The 21,755-nt window shown below is 40.5% G+C and overlaps 1 protein-coding gene across 1 annotated transcript in view; it reads left to right on the top strand.

The window, feature by feature from the left end:
• The window catches only part of LOC141201610 (uncharacterized), a 108,841-nt gene extending 100,153 nt beyond the window's left edge, over window positions 1–8,688 (top strand). Inside the window, exon 10 of the mRNA XM_073663613.1 lies at window positions 6,151–8,688. Within this exon, the coding sequence (XP_073519714.1) occupies window positions 6,151–6,834 (684 nt within the window). The 3' untranslated portion in view covers window positions 6,835–8,688. The remainder of the gene's footprint in view (window positions 1–6,150) is intronic.
• Window positions 8,689–21,755: the final 13,067 nt, after the last annotated feature.

Here is a 21,755-nt window from a genome sequence, read left to right as displayed (position 1 = left end):
CAGGTAAGAATGGAGTGCTGCCCGGGACCCTAACACCTGCATCCAACACACCACTCCAGGCCAGCAGGGGGGGGGGGGGGCAAGATGTCTCTGGTTCTTGCTGCGCCACTTCCCTTGGCTGGAGTGGAGGAGAACCAAGTGAGGGGGAACCATGTAGTGGGTGTGGGTGGAGGACGTAGATTAGGGGAGCACTTCAGTAGCTGTATAAAAAGGGGAGCCATCTTAGAAAGACAGTTCAGTCAGAGGAGGAGAGTGTGTGGAGCAGAGGCTCTGCAGCAGTTCTGCTCCGGAGGCGGGCCTAGTGAGAGGCCCAGAACTGAGAGAGAAGAAAGAGAGAGAGGGAAGAGGAGCGGGAGCAGGAGAAAGGCTCCAGGAACAGAAGAAGGGATCCCAGGGGTACGGGAAGTGCTGGAATCCACCCGTACGCACGAATCTGCCAGGCGGTGAAGGGATCAAGCCGCAGAGGGGACCGGCCCCTTAACTAGTGGAGAATTACAAAGCTCAGCTAGGAACCGGAGGCTGCTATACTTGCAATGTGCAGTGGCCACATCTGCAATTATATCGCCGAGAAGGGGGCCACAGAGGGTCCAGGGGACTGCAGGTCGCCCGACAAGACCCGAGGCTACTGGATTGGGACACTGATTGCGAGGCGCAGGGCAGGAGGGTGAGAGCCAGTGCAGGAAGACGACTGAGAAAGGCACACAGAAGGGGGTCCCGTTAAGTGCTCCTGAATTATCTGGGGGATTGCTGAACCCCTGCTTGGTGAACGCAGCGCGACGTGGGAGGCTGTAAGCTGGACAGTGCAACCTGAGGAACTTAAGAACTGTGAGTAAACTTGGAAGACTGCACCCCACTGTCTCTGTGATTATTGCCTGCGCCATCACCCCCTGCACTACAGCGCCCAGCATAACCTATAACATCAACACTGCCCTGGAGCTAAGCTCTACCTGTGGAGAGCCACAACATCCCTGCTGCAGTAACATCAGCTCCAGAGGACCTGCTCCGCAGCGGCAGCTCCTTTAGCCGCATTCCACAAGTGGCGTCATGAACTTTGTACATAAATCCCCTGTAAATATTCCCTTATTGAATGACCGCCCTGGGTCACCGCCACTGTGACATCTCCCATAGCAACAACTGGCCCGGCACCGAGTACCCCACGGCCCAGGGGGCGCGTCAATAGCACATCGGTATCTCTGTATGACCTGAAGATGTATGATGTGCTCTACCACATTATTGCTTTATACCGGCATCATAATGCTATTAATTTTTTTTATTACACAGAATTTTATATATTTTACACCAACTCATCTTCAATCCACTCAGATTCCCACAATATGAGATACTAATAATTTATCTATATAATTTTCCTAGAGAAGAATGGATAGAGACAGAAAGAAGATGGTGGAGAGGATATTACACCTCACCCTAGAGATCCTCTTCCGGCTTACTGGAGAGGTGAGAGATTCTGATGACGTCACATTACATCATTCTTATCTATGGAAATAACAGATGAACAGAACTGGAGAGGTGAGGACTCTGGAAATGTCTGGAGGGAGATTTATTAATGTGTCTCTCCATAACCAGGATTACACTGTAGTGAAGAAGACCTCTAGTGAGCTCTGTCAGGACCCTGTGTCTGAGGGATGGGAAAGACCCATAAGCCCAATCACGGGGCCTCCACCTCACCCCCTGATACATGAGAACATCAATGACCAGAAGATCCTAGAACTCACCTACAAGATGATTGAGCTGCTGACTGGAGAGGTGACACTGCTGGGAATGCTGGGACATTATACAGTAAGGCTATGAAGGGATCGGGGGGATGACGGTATCATTGTATGTGTCAGGTTCCTATAAGGTGTCAGGATGTCGCTGTCTATTTCTCCATGGAGGAGTGGGAGTATTTAGAAGAACATAAAGATCTGTACAGGGACATCATGATGGAGGTTCCCCAGCCCCTCACATCACCAGGTAATAGACAGGACTAAATACACACGGCCCATAATTATCTGTATGTAAAGAACGAATTCAGTCCCTGTATGTGTTTCCTCCAGATCTATCCGGTAAGAGGACAACACCAGAGAGATGTCCCCGTCCTCTTCTTCCACAGGACTGTAAACAAGAAGACCCCAATGTTCCTCAGGATCATCAGGTAGATGGAGAGAAGGTGTCATGAGATCTCCCCTATGATGTGTAGACGGCTGTGAAGGTCTTGTGTTCAGTCTTGTTTTATCCACCAGTATTATATGTTTTATACTTGTGTAATGATAACGGTGGAGATGGCAGGATTAGAGCTGATCATAGATGTGACTTCTCCGTCTGTGACTTTTACAATATTTTTTTCAGGGTGAAGATCTGACCCATATTAATACTACAGAGACATATGTGAGGGGTGATGAGCGGTGTAAAGAGGAGATTCCTACATATGACTACCCAGGTGAGTAGTAACCGCTAAATGCAGAGAAGTCACGGATTCTTCTCAATCACGGCTGTGGCTGCTTTATCGGTGGTGTAGTCCAGCCATGTTATAATCGTGTGATCACCATTTTACCTCTAGACCAAAACATTTTCCGCCATCCAAAAATGTTCACATTACTTTGTGTAATTGTGAAAGAACTTTTCTGTAGAACTTACAACCTGGAGGATCCACCTACCCCCTGGGATTAGTAGACGCTGACCATTACCTGCCCAGATCTGTAAACTACAAAGCCAAATTACATCGTACGTAGAATGTGCTGACAAGTGAGAAAATTACTTGAAGACAAATTATGATGGGCCTGTAAGAGAAAGCGGAGGGTAATGATGCTGTCGGCTTCCTAGATCCCTGATATCTTATTGGATGAATCTACCTTCTCTCCCTTCTGTGCTGCTGAATGTCCTCATATGATCCCTACAAGACCAGGTCCAGTCTTTCTGGACAAACTTCACTTTTATGATCAACAACATTAAATGTGCAGTGAGGGACAAGTGTGAATTTCTGTACAACAGAGTTTCCCTTTATCCTGACTTTTCAATTTCTTTTAAAACCAACTAACTTCAAACAGGATTGTGATAAACTATACAGAAAACATTACACCTGTGCCATGATATATCTCTAAGCTGTGCGTGGCTGATGGCTGTAATATACATTTATTCACGTCTGCAGGAGATGTGTTGGCTCCAGCCCTGGTTTCATGGATTCACTCCACGTCATAAATTCCATTATGTTTTCAATCCTAAGGAATTCAGATTACTGCACAATCTCTCCTGAAATGGGGGCGCTAATGCTTTCTCTACTCTTCTGGTCAGGACTCATAGTAGCTCCAATGGTCCACCATAAATGAGTGCCACTCCGATTTAGTGTTGGAGCTCTCCCCTGATAAATACGTTGTTAGGGATGTAACATATCTTTTATTCTGTATTTTTTTCCAGGTTCATTTTGTATGATAGCTTTATTGTGGTGGGATCGGCCTGACTCACTTATGTGTCTCTGTAACTCCCTGGTAGTCTTTAAAAGTAGGTCTCCATTACCTCTTCCCAATGCCCGAGGTCTATATTTAAGACACCTCAGCTCTGCACTATTAGAAAAAGTTCTCTTTCAATGTCTAATATTTTTTCTTGAAAGTCATCTCACAGAAAATATTGGCCGTTATCATAGTTTAAATAATGAAGAACCACCGAGTCCCATACTATAATTCCCAATACCCACAGTTTCAAGTGGACCCTAAAAACCCATTTCTTTAGACTGGCGTATCGCCTCCACACACTATCTGTCCATCCCAGTTGTCCGTCTCAGTTTTCCCCCATATTAAAATCTTCTTCAATTTCAGGTTCATACCAATCATGCACATAATAGCCTCGGTCAGGACTGCACACATACTGGCAGGCGACCAGTCCATGTATTATTTATCCTATTTAGTATATCAAGGCTGCATTATATAATATATGTACATTCTACCTTTTGTGTCTCCCCCATTTCCTCATAGACTGTAAACTTGCGAGCAGGACCCTCACTCCTTTCGATATGAGATATGCATATTCTGTATTGTCTGTCTAAGTCCCCCCTAAAATTTGTAAAGTGCTGCGGAATATGTTGGCGCTTTAAAAATAAACATTATTATTATTATAATTACCCCAGAGAGGTTTCACCACTAGTTACTCACTACTTACTGATGGAGACTGTTGAGTTTTATCATTTCAGTAGATGTGTTATTGTCTATACTCACAGTTTTTGACTACAGCAGTTAGTGCCCAAAATACTCTGATTTAACCCCTTCCTGCAGCCAGTTTTCTGTTCCTAATCAGGAACCATTTTCAATTCTGACGTGTGTCACTTTATGTGGTGATAACTTTGAGATTCTTCACAAAGGATAATAGGAAACAAATGGACCTTACAAATTATTTTCAATCTTTTCTTGAATCCGACAATACCCTATATACGGTTGTACATTACTGTCTGGGCACATGGCAGGTTAAGAAGGGGAGGAGCGCCATTTAGCTATTTGAATGCAGATCGTGCTGGGATAGTTTGCAGACACAATGTATTGGGGCCACTGTTCATGGTCACCTGGCAGCTCAAAAGATGGTCACCATGAACAGGCTTGGCACTATCTACTCCATTTTCCAGATCCCAGGGATTGTCTTGCTCATCACCCTTTAAACCCAAGAAGTATAGTCAGGTAGCCGGGTCAGAACCAGGAGGGCAGAGAAAATACAAAATCAGAAGACACAAGAGTAGTCAGTAAATGGGCCGAGGTCACAACAGGAAACAAATACACAAGCCGGGAGCTGAGCACAGAGGACTGAACTAGAGGAGAACAAGGCTGTATCTGGCAGCTTCCGGCAATATGCTTCCAGCTTTAGTAGGGTGCGGTGCTCTCCAAATGGCTGAAGCAGGGAGCAGATTACTCCAGCTGGACAGCACACACACCCATACTGCCAGACTGGATGGTACTACAGGTCCCAGGCACCCTAATCTTAGTGGCTGGACAGAGCCTGCACCGCCCAGAGCTTCTGGTTCTGACGTCTCCTCCATCACCAGCGCCGCCTGCAGGATGAATAAGGCGGCTCCTGGTGAGAGAATCAGACGTTGCAGGAGCAGATCCCAGAGGAGATGGAACACACCATTTACAGAAGCCCTAATATGACAAAATGGCAGAAAACCAGAGCAGTAGAAATCCCCATAAAGTGGCTCCATTTTGGAAATTATAACCCTCAGTGAAATAATCTATAGGAGTAGTGACTATTTTGACTCCACAGGCACTTTCCGGAAATTAGCACGCAGTGGATGATGGAGAGTGAAAATTACAAATATATCATTTCATTACCCAACACATAGTGCCCAGATTATGCTCCAGGGGACACACACCATCAATTAAGTGGGTTCTTCTCACTATAGTAATGCCAAATACATGGATGCTAAATGTGGTTTGGGCGCACTGCAAGGCTCAGAACGAGGGGTAGATTTGACTTTGGGAGTGCGGATATTGCTGGATTGGTTTATTGATGAGTAGAAGTTTTTATTGGTATAATTTTCGCCTACATAATATTTTTTGATGGCTTCTTATTCCATATTTTGGAGGCAGAATGAACAAACAGTTCAACACTACGCTCCACTAGTTTATTCTATGAGGTTTTCTATTAGACTGTGAACTGTCATTCTGTCAATAACTTGTCATTTCTACCAACAATTTTAAGTAGAAATGTTCAAAAATATAAATTTCAAGGATATTTTATTCAAAGTTAATAATTGTGTTTTTTTTCTTGGCAGATGACTGTACCAGGAGATCAGAGGGACAGGAGATTTTTAAATCAGATGATCTTGAGATCCCACAGGATACAATTGAAGTGAATGCCATTACTCCAGATATACCATCATCCCTTCACAGCAAAGATCTGTCATCTGATCATTTGAAACAGATCCTGTCTTCTGATTCATTACCGACTACTAAGGAAAATCAAAATAAAAAAATAAGCATTAAAAAACGAACTGCTCCTAAAGCAAAGAAGACATTTTCAGAAAATGGAAATAGTTTTACCCTCGAAAAGTCTATTCTTAAACATCAAAAAATTCACACAGTGGACAATAGATTTTTTTGTTCCAAATGTGGGAGATGTTTTAACCAGAAATCAGATTTTGTGAAGCACCAGAAAACCCACACATGGGAGAAGCCTTTTTCATGTTCAGAATGTGGGAAATGTTTTAACCATAAATCAGCTTTGGTTAAGCACCAGAGAACTCACACAGGGGAGAAGCCTTTTTCATGTTCAGAATGTGGAAAATATTTTAATCGTAAAATGATTCTTGATAGCCACAAGAGAACTCACACAGGGGAGAAGCCTTTTTCATGTTCAGAATGTGGGAAATATTTTAACCGGAAATCAGCTGTTGTTATACACCTGAGAACCCACACAGGGGAGAAGCCTTTTTCATGTTCAGAATGTGGGAAATTTTTTAGCCATAAATCAGTTTTGGTTAACCACCAGAGAACCCACACAGGTGAGAAGCCTTTTTCATGTTCAGAATGTGGGAAATGTTTTAACCATAAATCAGCTTTGGTTAATCACCAGAGAACCCACACAGGGGAGAAGCCTTTTTCGTGTTCAGAATGTGGGAAATGTTTTATCCAGAAATCAACTTTGGTTAATCACCAGAGAATTCACACAGGGGAGAAGCCTTTTTCATGTTCAGAATGTGGGAAATGTTTTAACCAGAAATCAGATTTGATTAAGCACCAGAGAACCCACACAGGGGAGAAGCCTTTTTCATGTTCAGAATATCGGAAATGTTTTAATCAGAAATCAGCTTTGGTTAATCACCAGAGAACTCACACAGGGGAGAAGCCTTTTTCCTAATCTTTTTCTTTTTAATCCAATACATTTTTTTTTTTTTTACAAAACAAGAAACCAGTACATACAATAATAAAATAACATACCATAGGGATGACATACATGCATCTGTCCTATATATCCTTTCAGCTTGCCCATTACCGTCTGATAACTTGCAGTCACTATATCTTACAATTAACATTCCACATTCTTGAAATCTCTTATATAACCATAATATTGTAATAAATATTATAATCCTATACACATATAGGTGTGCTATATTACCCATACCACATGTATATTGGAATTCCTTAACATTACAATGAAACATTAGACCTCACCAATACCCCCTTCTCCCATAAGTCATTGTCTCTCCAACAATAACCCCCTTGATGGCATTCCAGGTTTATCCAACCATAAGCCCCATATTTTCTCAAATGTATTCATTGAGTTTCGTTTTTTATATACCCCTTTTTCTAATCTGATAATATTATTTATTCTATTTTTGAGTTCACTAATTTCTGGAGGTGAAGGGTTAATCCATTTGGATGCAATATGTTTCCCAGCTTGAAATAAAATATGCAGCATCTGAAACAACGTATACTGGAAGCCTGTGCTAGCATTTCTTCTGCGGTGTTGCTATCAGTGTGTCAAGAGTGGGAGAAGAGGGTTGCATTGACAATCCAACACAATGGGCAGCACTTTGAACACATTTTATAAGATGTCATAAACTTGTAAAAAACTCATGAAAGAATAAAGTTACGTTAAAACTAAGCACACCATTGTTTTTCTTATGAAATTCTCAATAAGTTTGATGTGTCACATGACCCTCTTCCCATTGAAAAAAATAAAGTTGGATCCAAAATGGCAGACTTCAAAATGGCCACCATGGTCACCACCCATCTGGAAAAGTTTTCCCCCTCCCATATACTAATGTGCCACAGACAGGAAGTTGATATCACCAACCATTCCCATTTAATTTAGGTGTATCCATATAAAAGGCCCACCCTGTATTTATCAGTAAATCGTCAGCATAGAGTGAAACTCGTTCATCTAAGATACCATATTTAAAGCCTACAATATCCGGACTAGCACTCAACATACAGGCCACAAGTTCAATGGCCATCGCGGAAAGGAGGGGAGACAGGGGGCATCCCTGCTGTGTGCCCCTCCCCAACGCGATTGGAGCAGATAAGAGACCGTTAGTTCTTATTTTAGTCTGAGGTCCCGAGTACAAAACCTGTATGTATGATAGGAATTTGGGACCGACCCCAAACCTTTTCAGAACCTCCCACAGGTATTTCCATTCTACGCCATTGAATACTTTAGCCGCATCGAGAGAAAGAAAGAATGAATAGCTTTATGTCCTATTATTACATCTGATTTCTGAATATTCAAAAAAAGCCTTATAATAAATTCATTGCTGTGAACCAGTTTGGCATAAATCCTGATTGATCCTGATGAATAATCTCTGTAATAATGTGAAATAATCTATTTGCCAGGGCCTTTGCAATAATTTTAGTGTCTACCGATAGAAGAAAAATGGGACGATATGACAGCATAGATTTTGGTATGTGACCCGATTCTAATGCTTCATTAAAAGTATCTAATAGTTTAGGGATTAGGAGATCCTTATATTTTTTAAAAAATTCACATAACAGTCGATCAGAGCCGGTGCCTTTTCATTACCAAGGGACTGTAATGCATCCTCAAGGTCAGACATTGTCAGTGGGTTTCCTAGGTAGGAGCTACTTTCCTCTTTAAACTTAGGTAATTTTATATCCTCAAGAAACAATCCAAGTTCGTCCTCATTACCTCTAAATCTTGATTCATAAATATTAGAATAGTAAGTATGAAAGGCATTTAGCACATTGTTTCCTGATGTGGCGTCTCCATTTTCCGTAATCAACTGAGTGACATCAGATGGACCCTCTTTTATTTATTTTTATTTATTTATTATTTATGTCTTGTGTTTTATGTACGGTACAAAGAAGATGCCCCACATTTTCCCCTGTTCAAAATATTTTTGCTTTGTAAAGAACTGCTTGTTTTCTGCCTTCGAGATAAGATGATCATGAAATAATCTCTGAGCTGCTTCCAGCTCTTGGCCATTACCATCTGACGGGTTTAGGGTGTATTGCACCTCAGCCTGTTGCATCCCATTTGGGAGATCTTGTGTGAATTCTTTAATTTTATCTTTGTATCTAATAATATCTCTTATAAGTGTTCCTCTTACATCGGCCTCCATGGCCTCCCATAGTTTTATTATTATTATTAACTTTTTTTTAACATTTTATTGGTTTTATTGTAAAGATAATTCAAAACACATCCAAACATAAACACAAGAAAAAATCAATCCAAATGGGTCTTGCTGTTGATTCTTGAGCTTTCAGCCATACGCTGTGAAATAGACCAATCCTTCCTTTCTAATTTGTTCTTATTCTCCTCCTCCTTCCTTTCCCTGATCTACATGCTATTGATTATTAATCTTTGTCTAATCATTTCACACCTTTATGCAAGTTGGTTTCTCATTATGTTCTAATATCTATTACTTTTCCCAATAGATTCTTATGTATCAGACAATATTTGCAGAATCATCTGTTGAGTCTTGTAGGAGTTTTCTTAGGGATCCACTCAATTTCTCAGTGTGACACCAAACAGAGTTAACAAACGACGTTACAATATGTGATTTCTTCTTGATTACAGTGTTTTCCAATAAAAGTTTTCCATTTCACAAAGTATTTGCTCGTGAGTTTCTTATTTTTTCCTGCTTCTATTCTTTATAGATAATAGATTTTTTAATTGTGAGATGAAATCCTGTAAAGTCGGGATTGAAGGTTCCAACCAGCAGCCTAGTAACATACGCTTTGCCAATAGAACCAAAACATAGAATAATGGGGGGATCTTAAACTGAGAACTTCCTTCTTTCGTTTTCTCTCTAGGCCAGTAGTGAAACAATATCATCATAAGAGGGAGTTGTGTTGTAAAGTTCCACATTTCTTTAACGCAATATAGAATAGCCTCCCAAAAGATTCGTAGTTTTGGACACAGCCAAAGTCCATGTAATAAGTCCGTAGAAGGGGTTTTACATTTAGGACAATAAGTAATTCTATCAGGTTTAAGAGGCGTTTTTGGGATATCAAAGGCGTGTCTTGCTTTATAAATGATCTTAAATTGGGTTTCCCTCCACAACTCATTAGTTATTGCTTTACAGGTTTTTCCCGAACCTTCTCTTATCTTAACTCCAATGGCTTGATCGTTTCAATTTTTTTTCAGTGTTTGAAAAAAATTTCAGGATTTACTCCCAACATCACATCTCTCATTGCATTGTATAAGAAAGAGATAGATGATGACATCCTCGTGGCCCTCACTAAGCTATCAAAGTCATTAGTAGTAATTTCTAGGGAGGTGTCTTTCAGGTGACTCATGATAGAGCGTCTAATTTGTTCCAATTGTAATGTCTGATTCGGGCTTAGATGAAATTTCTCAATCCACTTATCCATCTTGATTTTTGATGTTGATCCCTCGTTTATTTAAAAAAATTCTATCAGATCCTCTTTTAAAGAATTACCCACAAACATTAGCCATTATGGATTCAATCATCACGGGCATTTCATTGTCCCCTCTATTCCCCCTGTTCTCAATTGCACACATATCGGAGAATGGTCTGAGATTTCCCTGGGTAAATATTTCACTTTGTGAATTAACGGATTCAGAGATTCTGTTCCAATTGCCAAGTCAGTCCTTGACAAGGAATGGTGTGACATTGAGTAGCATGAATATTGTCTAATTAAAGGATTTCTCTGTCTCCAAATATCCACATACTCCATTTCTGAAAATAATCTAGCCATCCCCTTATAGGAGACCGAGTCAGGGATGTTACCCGTATGCAGCCTATCCCAATGTGGGTGGAAATAATTATTGAAATCTCCCACCAACAAAACTGGAGTCGTAGGAGAGTCCAAGGTAAAGTATAATATTTTTTTTAATAATTGTATCCTTATATGGAGGGGGTTTATATAAAGCTACCAAAATTATTTGAATTCTGTATACAGTATATAGCCTCATATACCAATATACCGCCCTTCAGTATCCAATGAAGTTTTAAATGGGATTGATTTATAAATCAAAACAGATACCCCTCTGGCTGAGAAGAAAAGTCTGAATGAAAAACATGGCCTAACCACAACCTATTAATTTGTTTTGTTTCATAGGTCAAATGTGTTTCCAACAAGCAGACAATAGCTGGTTGGTATTGATATAGCCAAGTATATACAGCACACCTCTTAGTTTGGTCTCCCATGCCCCGCACATTCCACGCTATAATATTTACAAAGAAAAAACTGGAAGTCTGAACTGAAACGTAAATTGATGTGCATGCAAAGTGTAAATGCATGTTCACGTAAGGCCACTAGACAGAGAAAAACCAAAAACAAGCAAAATACCCAAATAACTGGAAGCAAATGGATATAATATTTACAAGCTTAGCCATATGTGCGCAGGGAAACAGAATAACCAGTAGACCGTTTTGAGCTGTTCCTCCACCCTCCCTTCTTTTTTGCATGCACCCCTTTTTAACACATAACATAAATAACTTCTAACATTGCAATACAACCAATCAAACATCACAGACATTTCTCCCTGGAGGGGAGATTGGGAGCCTTTATAAGTCCAAAACCTGACTTAAAAAGAAAAGCTCTTCTTCAAAACCTTTTCAGAGATTCCCGCGGTCCATATCAAATGGCATCAAGATTCAAAAGCCACCAAAGCAAAAGTGTTGATGTTTATGGAGGTCCGGATTTAGCCGCTCTCAATGTAGCTTCGCTGATGTCCAGCCATTGTGTAGTTTCCCGGGGAGGTTCATGGATGAGCCCCTTTCCTGAGACTACGATCCTCAGGTGTGCCGGATACATCACAGAATATGGGAGTAGTAAGTCTCGCAGCCTTTTCTTTACAGATGTAAATTGTGCTCTCCGTTTCTGCACTTCAGCAGAGAAGTCAGGAAAGATGGCCACCTTTGGTCTTCGATAAGTTAGGACAGTCACATGATTGTAGCTCTGTATTGCAGTAACTTCAATACAAAAGGCCTTGGTGGAGCTCCTGGTGGAGAGGGTCTGAAAGGTATCCTATGAGCACATTCTATTGCCAACATAGGAGACAGGGCCTCTCTTCCAAACTCGTCCCTGAACCAGGTCTCCATAAATTCAACCAGGTTTTTGCCTTCAGCTCTTCTAGGACTCCTATAAGGAGTAGATTGTTTCTACGGAGTCTGTTCTCCAAGTCATCCAATCCGTTTTATTAAGCAGAGTAATCAGATTTTGCTTGTATGTTTTCATATCCTTTTGCATCTTAGACAAGATCCTCAATATTACTAATTCTGCCCTCTGTTTCTTAAATTCTTTCAAACGCCCTTTGAATATCTCTCCTTATAGATGACATATCTTCCTTCGTAAATCCCATATGGGTGGTAACGCTGGTCAGGGACTTGTTGGACCTATTGACCACAGATAGCACATCCCTCATGGTGGGTTCCTGATCTGTGGTATGCTCTAGGTTTACTGCCGGAGCCAATTAAATTCCTTCACTTTATACCCAGGAAAGTTGCTGCTGAATTTTTTGCTGCGTCATCTGCTCTTTATCAGGAGCACATGATTCTCCTTGTTCCTCCTGTTCCTCCCCCGGCTGACCTATAGGAGAATCCTCTATGGCCGCCACTGTCACCCGGGCAAAGTGTCTCGGACGAGATGCAGCCTCTGACATCTTATCTCCCTGTTGGGCAGGCTGTCCTCCTTGCCAGTGCGGCTCTTTTGACGGGTCATTCTCCTCGGGGGCCCCAGATATGAACTCCTCACAGGTACCGCAGTGTGTTAGGAGGTAGGATCAGCGGTATAAGGCTGAGTTCACACGATGCGTTTTTCATGCGTTTCCGCGGCATTTTTGCAGTTGCGTAAACGCCGCGGAAACGCATTAAAAACGCATGGTAGAAGGGAAGCAATGTTCCCCAATTGAAATCCGCATGTGCTGTGCCCATGATGCGGATTTTTCCGCAGCGTAAACGCTGCGGTCAAAAATCCGCAGCATGTCAATTAATTTTGCGGAAACGCTGCTCTTTTGCCGCCATTGACTTGCATTAGACCGCATGGAATCCGCATCACTGTATATGTTGATGCGCTTTTCATGCGGTCTAATGTGCGGATGGTACCCGGGTGTGGATAAGAGGACTCGCATCCAGACCCAGGTACCATTAAAAGAAAAAGAATAAAATAAAAAATATATATATTCTCACCTTCTGACGGCCCGCGCTGCGTCCTGCCGGCTTCCCGCGCACTTCGCGGTTGAATGAAGGACCTTCGCTGACGTCAGAGTCATGTGACGGGTCACGTGACGCTGACGTCGGCAGGTCCTAAAGTCTTCACTGCTGGCAGCCGGGACCGAGCGAAGCAGAACACCGGGGGCCATCAGAGGGTAAAGTATATATTTATTTTTTATTTTTTGACATTCACACACTATATAAATCCATGCCGGTTGCCGGTTGCATGGATTTATATAGTGTAAAGTTGACAAGCACTTTCCAAGTGATGCTAAAATCGCTTGGGAAGCGCTTGTCAACCCGCATGCGGAAATGAAAGTGAAGAACGCTTCACATCCGCATGTCCCTGGCAGGAAACCGCATGTAAAATCCTCATGTACAATCCGCATACATTTTTCCTGCCAGGGAGATGCAGAAACGCTCAGGAAAAAATCCTGAGCATTTCTGCATCGTGTGCACATACCCTAAATCTGTTTTCTGTCGGTGCAGACTGGGATTACAGGATTATGAGCAGGAGCTCTCAGTCCATGTATCTGCTCACATCAAACATCAGGCCACGCCCCCTGTCTTGTTTTTTAATTATTTTTTATGGTGTTCACTGAAGGAGTTAACTAGTGGGACCGTTTTATAGGTTGGGTCATTCTGGACGCGACCATACCAAATGTGTGTACTTTTTTTTTTTTTTCATAAAAAATATTTATCGGTACGATATATTTGTATGTACAGTATATATATGCATGTATTTTTATTACTATTATTTTGTCATTTTTTAAAAAAGTTTTTACTATTTTGTATTGTACTTTTTTTTTTACTTAGTCCCACTCTGGGACTTTCGCTTTCACAGCTCTGATTGCAGTTATAAAGCATAGCAGCAATGCAGGGGTATAGCTATGCTTTATAACAGTCGGTGCTGCACTGACACCAGTTAGGTAGATCATGCACTGCGCACGACCTAAATAACTTGTTAGTTCTGGTCACCCGGATGTCGTCATGATGACATCGAGTCACCATGGCAATGAATGGCCCCTGAGATAGCTAATTTCTGATGACATATGGGACATCACCGCTTTCAGGAGAAATTGTGCAATAAATTATGGGGTCCAGTTTCACCTATTAACCCTTGTGTACCTGACAAATTTGCAGCAAATGCAAAAATTGCAATTTTACCACTAAAATGTCATATTTCCACGACTCAATGTTATAAAAGTCTCTAAGGCACCTATGGGTTCAAAATACTCACTACACCCCTAGATGAGCTCCTTAGGCAGTGAAGTTTCCAAAATGGGGGGGGGCTTTTAGGTTTTGGCTTTTGCGCCACGCTCGGTGCCCTGGACCACTTAGAGCAGAGGTATAAGGCATATTACCTATCTTGTCTTCTTGTCTACAAGTTTTGACCTGGCCCTCATGTTGAACACGTCCTCTAACATCTAACCAGCATCTTCTGGGCACTTCTCTCCACAGCCGGTCACTAAGCCCCTTTCTTATATATAACGCTGTCTGCCATTGATCTGGTGTTGTGTCCATTGTTTCCTCTCCCCCTTCCCCCTCTTTGGAATACTCCATACCTTACATTACACTTCCTTCATTCATCATTGACTCTGTCTCTGTATCTTTACAAGAAGGATTCATTTGCTGGTCCCACCAGTTGGCTCGCCGCCTGTGTTGGGCCACTTTATATCTACAATCATCTTATGCTATACAGTTAAGCTCACCTATTATTTTTAGGCTACCCCAGGATCATTGACATGCTACACTAGGCACTAGGTATATTGCTTTATACGCTTGGCCTCATTCTACTTGTACATACTTGCTCCTTTGTGGTTCAGGATACTTGTATGTGTAAATATATATATAGTGTGGGCTCCCGCTTCTGAGGTGCCACCATGTAACCAATTGCTTGTGAAATAAAGGTTTTTGACCAAACTCATGTTTGGTGTTTCTGATTATTCCCAAATGGTCTGCCATTCATATCCTAGCATAGATATGTCACCATCTTATTGGTAATAGACAATTGTCTGATACTTTGAAACTTTCCTTTGGTTTGATATATATTATTTGCTCCGTTTTTTGTTTTTGTTGTATTAAAAGCCAAGTAGCGCTCCTTCCCATCCGATCCCTGCCGTGTGCTCAAACACTAGTGTACAACCACATATTCGGGAGAAATTGCTTAACAAATTGTGGGATCCAGTTTCTCCCATTATCCCTTGTGTAAATTATAAATTTGGTGCTAAAACAGTATTTTAGTGGAAAAAATATATTTTTGTTCTCACATCTAAATGTTATAATGTTTTGTAAATCACTTGTAGGTTAGAAATGCTCAGTACACCCCTAGATGAATTCATTGGGGGGTCACTTGGGGGTTTCTGTTGTTTTTGCTTGTCAGGGGCTCTCCAAATGCGACATGGCATTCATCTATTCCAGACAAATAGTTCTCTTTCCTTTCCTAGCCCTGCCATGTGCCCAAACAGTCGTTTTTGACCACATATGGGGTATCATCGAGTTCAGTAGAAATTTCATTACAAATTATGGGGTCTGTTTTCTCATATTATCCATTGTGAAAATTACAAATTTGGGGCTAAAACAACATTGAAAAAATTAAAATTAAAATTTTCAATATGTCAACCTAATGTTATCAAATTCTGTGTGGTACCTGTGGGTTAAAAATGCTCACTATACCCCTGTAAAAAATCTTTCAGGTGTGTAGTCTCCAAAATGGGGTCACTTGTGGGGGGTTTCTGCTGTTTGGGCACCTTAGGGGTCCTGCAAATGCGATATGGTGCCCACAATTTATTTCACCCAAATTTGTGTTCCAAAATTCAAATAGTGCTCCTTCCCTTCCGAACCTGGCCGTTTGTCCAAACAGAGGTTTCTGACCACATAAACTGTGTAACAAATTTTGGGGTCCATTTTGTTGTGCTATCCCTTGTAAAGTAAAAAACTGGGGCTAAAGTAACATTTTAGAGGCAAGATTTAAATTAATATTTTTTAATTCCACTTTGCAATAATTCCTGTGTAGCACCTGAAGGGTTAAAAAATTTCCTGACAGCGATTTTGAAATATTTGAGGGACGTCGTTCTTAAAATGGCATCACTTTTGGGGAGTTTACAATATGTAGGCCCCTTAAAGTTCATTGAAATCTGAATAGGTCCTTAAAAAAAAAGGTTTTGAAAATTTCTTGAAAAAATGAGAAATTGCTGTTAAACTTTTAACCTTTCTAACATTCTAACAAAATAAAGTGATGTTTGAAAAATGATGCAGATGTAAAGTAGACATGTGGGAAATGTTATTTATTAATTATTTTGTACAGCAGAACTAACTGGTTTAAGGATATAAAAATTGAAAGTTTGAAAATTTTCCCCAAACTTCCGATATTTTCACAAATAAGCGCAAAAATATATGGACCCAAATTTACCATTAACATAAGTAAAATGTGTCACGAAAAACCGTCTCAGAATCACTAGGATCCGTTGAAGCGTTCCAGAGTTATCACATAAAGTGACACTGGTCAGATTTCAAAAATTAGGCCTGGTTAGGAAGGTGAAATTTGGCTCAGTCACTAAGGGGATAAATGTTTTTAGATTTATGTGAATATTCACAAGTTTTCTGTATGGTGCGAAATATATTCCACTACCTTGTTTAACAGTAAGATTAATATCAAGAAATTATTATTTTTTTTTTAATGAGAAAAATGAGTGAACCTTGAATTGAAAGGCTTGTTATTAATGTAGTGACCAAAGTTCTCTATTTCCTCTCGTATACCCTACCAGAATATCAAAATGTCATCAATAAAACAGGCGTACCATATGATACTTGATTGAAAATTTACAGTCTCCATATAAAAATTGTTCATCCCATTTGAACATGACTATATTAGCCTGGGAAGGTGAAAATCTGTCTCCTATTCTAACTTCTTGTCTCTGTAAAAAATCCCTAATGTTCATGAATAGATGACTGGGATCATTGTCACCCCAGTCATCTATATATTTTATTTTTGGGTATATATTTTTTGTGTTTTTAATTTTAGGTACCAGCTGACAATCTCCAATTAGCCCCTGACATGGGTCACATTCAAAGAGTGCATAGACATATCATATATATAGGGAGCTAGAAGTATCATGTTCAGACCATGAATAAGGCTTATTGTTGAAAAGCGAAGGTCCGTCCCGATACCTATTTTATGTTGCTGACCAGCCAGGTACTGCTTCTGGATGTTTTTAATGGTGAAATACAAGTAAAGCTTTATATACTTACCTGGAATGATGTCTCACTGCTGGATTCCTCCTCTCTTGTACATATGTATCTTCAATATGTTTTGGTAAACAGCTAAAATGCCAAAACTTGTGTCACTGTCCAAATATTTAGCGGACCCAAGTATCTAAAGGCGCCATTGACATGACATTCTCAGCAGATGATGATAACAACCAATGCAATCCAAACAGGCAAAGAAATCAAACAATAGATGTCCGTAAATTAAGTTATGAGAAATGACACAGGGAAAGAGTATTGAAGTTGCCGTCTGCAATTTTTTTAATACTACATACAAAAGCCTTTGTTGGTGATGACAGCTTCAATACACCTTCTGTATGGAGAAACTAGTCTCATGCATTGCTCAGGTGTGATTTTGGCCCATTCTTCCACACAAGCACTATTCACATCCTGAAGGTCCCTTGAGCTATTTCTATGAACTCTGAGTTTTAGTTACTTCCATAAATTTTCTATTGGATTCAGGTCAGGTGATTGGCTGGGTCATTCTAGCAGCTTTATTTTTATCTGAAACCAATTGAGAGTTTCCTTGGCTCTGTGTTTGGAATCATTGTATTGCTGAAATGTAAACCCTTAGGCTATGTTCACACACGTTGTGTTTTTTTCTGCTGTTATCTTTTCTTTGGCAGGAAAACAGCTGTTTAAAAAATGCAGGTTTTGTTGCGGTTTTGCTGCATTTTTTTGACCACCCATTACTTCCTATGAGTGAAAAAACGCAGCAAAAACGCTGGTGCGTTTTCTGCTGCAAAAACACTGAATGAGGTGACATGCTCTATTTTCCAAAAAACACAACCAAGTCACAAAATACACAGCAAAAAAAATAAAAATGTGTGAGCAGAGAATTCTGGTTTCTCATAGAATTTGCTGGTATTGCAAACCGCAGCTGAAAATTTGCATAAAAATCAGTAGCAAAATACGTTGCAAAAGCCAGCGTGTGTGAATATAGCCTTATTTCAGCTTCATCATCCTGGTAGATGGCAGCAGACTTTTATTAAGAATGTCTCAGTACATTTGTCCATTCATCCTTTTGTGACGACACAGCTTTTTTTCTTAATTATGCCAGACATACTTTCTGATGGCCAAGAGCAATATACCTTTATTTTTATGTTGACTTTTTTTAAACTGTGTTCTTCTTTGGTTGCTCAACACAGACTATTGTTCAACAAGTAACAATACGGAGAAAAACAAGAGAGCACTCACCGGTCTAAAAAATCCTCCTTTATTTCATCCATTAAAAATCCATAGCAGGGGAGTCGGTGGTAAACGTTGTACTTTAATGTATACTGTATATACAGTACAGACCAAAAGTTTGGACACACCTTCTCATTTAAAGATTTTTCTGTATTTTCATGACTTTGAAAATTGTACATTCACACTAAAGGCATCAAAACTATGAATTACCACATGTGGAATTATATACTTAACAAAAAAGTGTGAAACAACTGAAAATATGTCTTATATTCTAGGTTCTTCAAAGTAGCCACCTTTTGCTTTGATGACTGCTTTGCACACTCCTGGCATTCTCTTGATGAGCTTCAAGAGGTAGTATGAGACCTGTCAGTGAGTCATGTCTGACTCACTGACTGTACCTGTGAGAGCCAGCTTATTGCTGGATCCCATAGGCCACCGTACCATGGGATCATCACATGATCTCAAGGTACCATGGTAACCATCGGGACCCACGATTCTCATCGCGGGGGTCCGATGGTTATTAAGGGGGGTATTTTATCATAAAGGGCCCTCAAAGTCACTTCAAATGTGAGGTGGTCATTAAATAAATGGTTTTCTAAATCTTGTTGGAAAAAGGGGAAATCGCTGGTCAACTTTAAACCCTTATAACTTCCTAACAAAAAAATTTGGGTTCCAAAATTGTGCTAATGTAAATTAGACATGTGGGAAATGTTATTTATTAACTATTGATTTAAGGGCATGAAAATTCAAAGTTTGAAAATTGCAAAATTTTCAACATTTTTGCCAAATTTCCTATTTTTTTCACAAATATACGCAAGTCATATCGAAGAAATTTTACAATTATCATGAAGTACAATATGTCATGAAAAAACAATCTCAGAATCAGTGGGATCGTTGAAGCGTTCCAGAGTAATTACCTCATGAAGTGACAGTGGTCAGAATTGTAAAAATTGGCCCGGTCATTAATGTGCAAACTATCTTCGGGGGTAAAGGGGTTAAGGGAAAGTTGAGTGCAAGGAAAAAGTGTGGTAGGAAAAGGTGCACAAGCAACCGGGATAACCACAGCCTTGAAAGGATTGTTAAGAAAAGGCCATTCAAAAATTTGGGGGAGATTCACAAGGAGTGGACTGCTGCTGGAGTAATTGCTTTAAGAGCCACCACACACAGACGTATCCAGGATATGGGCTACAAGTGTCGCATTCCTTGTGTCAAGCCACTCATGACCAATAGACAATGCCAGAAGCGTCTTACCTGGGCCAAGTAGAAAAAGACCCAGACTGTTACTCAGTGGTCCAAGGTGTTGTTTTCAGATGAAAGTAAATTTTGCATTTAATTTGGAAATCAAGTTCCCAGAGTCTGGAGGAAGAGTGGAGAGGCCACAATCCAAGCTGCTGGAGGTCTAGTGTGAAGTTTCCACAATCAGTGATGGTTTGAGGAGCCATGCCATCTGCTGGTGTAGGTCCACTGTGTTTTATCAAGACTAGTGATGAGCGAGTATGTTCTGTTAATCATTTCGCCGAGCATGCTCAGGCAAACACCGAGTATCTTCAGAGTGCTCTGTGTTATGTTTGAATCACTACTGTGTGCATGTTTTGCAACTGTTTGACAGCTTTAATAAATGTGAGGAATGTATGTTTCTTAGGCATTCCTCACATGTATTAAAGCTGTCAAACAGTTGCAAATAAGGCACACGAGAGTGATTCAAACATAACACAGAGCACTCTGAAAATACTCTGTGTTCGCCTGAGCATGCTTGTAAATCTCGAATAACGAGCATGCTCGCTCATCAATAATCAAGACCAAAGTCAGCACAGCCGTCTATCAGGAAATTTTAGAGCACTTCATGATTCCCTCTGCCGACAAGCTTTTTGGAGATGGAATTTTCATACTCCGGGAGGACTTGGCACCTGTCCACACTGCCAAAAGTACCAATACCTGGTTTACACACAACAGTATCACTGTGCTTGCTTGGCCAGCAAACTCGCCTGATCTTAACCCCATAGAAAATCAATAGGGTATTGTCAAGAAGATGAGAGACACCAGACCCAACAATGCAGACGAGCTGAAGGCTGCTATCAAAGCCACCTGGGCTTCCATAACACCTCAGCAGTGCCACAGGCTGATCGCCTCCATGCCACGCCGCATTGATGCAGTAATTGATGCAAAAGGAGCCCGACCAAGTATTGAGTGCATTTACTGAACATACATTTCAGTAGGACAACATTTCGGATTTTAAAATCATTTTTTCAAGCTGTTGTTATAACGTATTTTAATTCAGTGAGATAATGACTTTAGTGTTTTCATTGGCTGTAAGCCATAATCATCAACATTAATAGAAATAAACACTTGAAATAGATCACTCTGTGTGTAATGACTCTATACAATATATGTTTCACTTTTTGTATTGAATAACTGAAATAAATTAACTTTTTGATGAGATTCTAATTTTGTGAGAAGCACCTGTATATATACAGGAAAGTCCAAGGTCACTGGAGGACACTTCTGCTGTAATTTACACCACTTTTGTGTTATCAATGCTGATGATTTTGTTTTCTGCTCCATCATTGTCACGACCCTCCCGGCAAATTTATACCCAAACTCTTAATTTGGAGTTGATTTTTCAGGACCTCACTCTAGCAACTCCATTTTAGTCTCCTCACTAGTGAGCAGTCTACAGTGGAGGCTAAAATGATAAAAAGTCCTCACGTATCTGAAGCTGAACCCATGCAAGTTAACCGCCTATTAAAACGTGAAAGTGCTTAGAGAAAAGAACGGAGACTTTGGGAAAATCTGTGTTTTTATTGTGGCAACACTGACCACTTTCTCGTCAATTGTCCTTCTCGACTACATAAAGCAGTGGCAGTGGATCTCAACTTTTCCGAAGAAGAATCAGTCTTGTCTGAACCAGCGCCTCCAGTGAATGTGGTCATCCATTCAATTTCTTCTATTGCACCCAACAGTAAAAAAGAAAACAAGGACTCTCATTGCTTTATTTTTATCAAGTTTCAAGTTGATTCTCAAATGATTTCCACATCTGCCATGGATGATTCAGGAGCAAAAGGCAATTTTATGGACATCTTTCGCAAATGAACATGGGGTAAAAATTCAAAACAGACTTTCATCTATTATCATGGAAACTGTTGACAGATCTACACAAAATTCGGAACCAGTGAATCAAGAGACT

Source organism: Phyllobates terribilis, unplaced genomic scaffold (genome assembly GCF_046119375.1).
Source record: "Phyllobates terribilis strain yellow unplaced genomic scaffold, ASM4611937v1 Scaffold_120__1_contigs__length_5212024, whole genome shotgun sequence".
In the NCBI taxonomy this organism is placed as follows: domain Eukaryota; kingdom Metazoa; phylum Chordata; class Amphibia; order Anura; family Dendrobatidae; genus Phyllobates; species Phyllobates terribilis.
The sequence above is the reverse complement of the archived record's forward strand: the minus strand, read 5'-3'. Positions and strand labels throughout refer to the sequence as shown.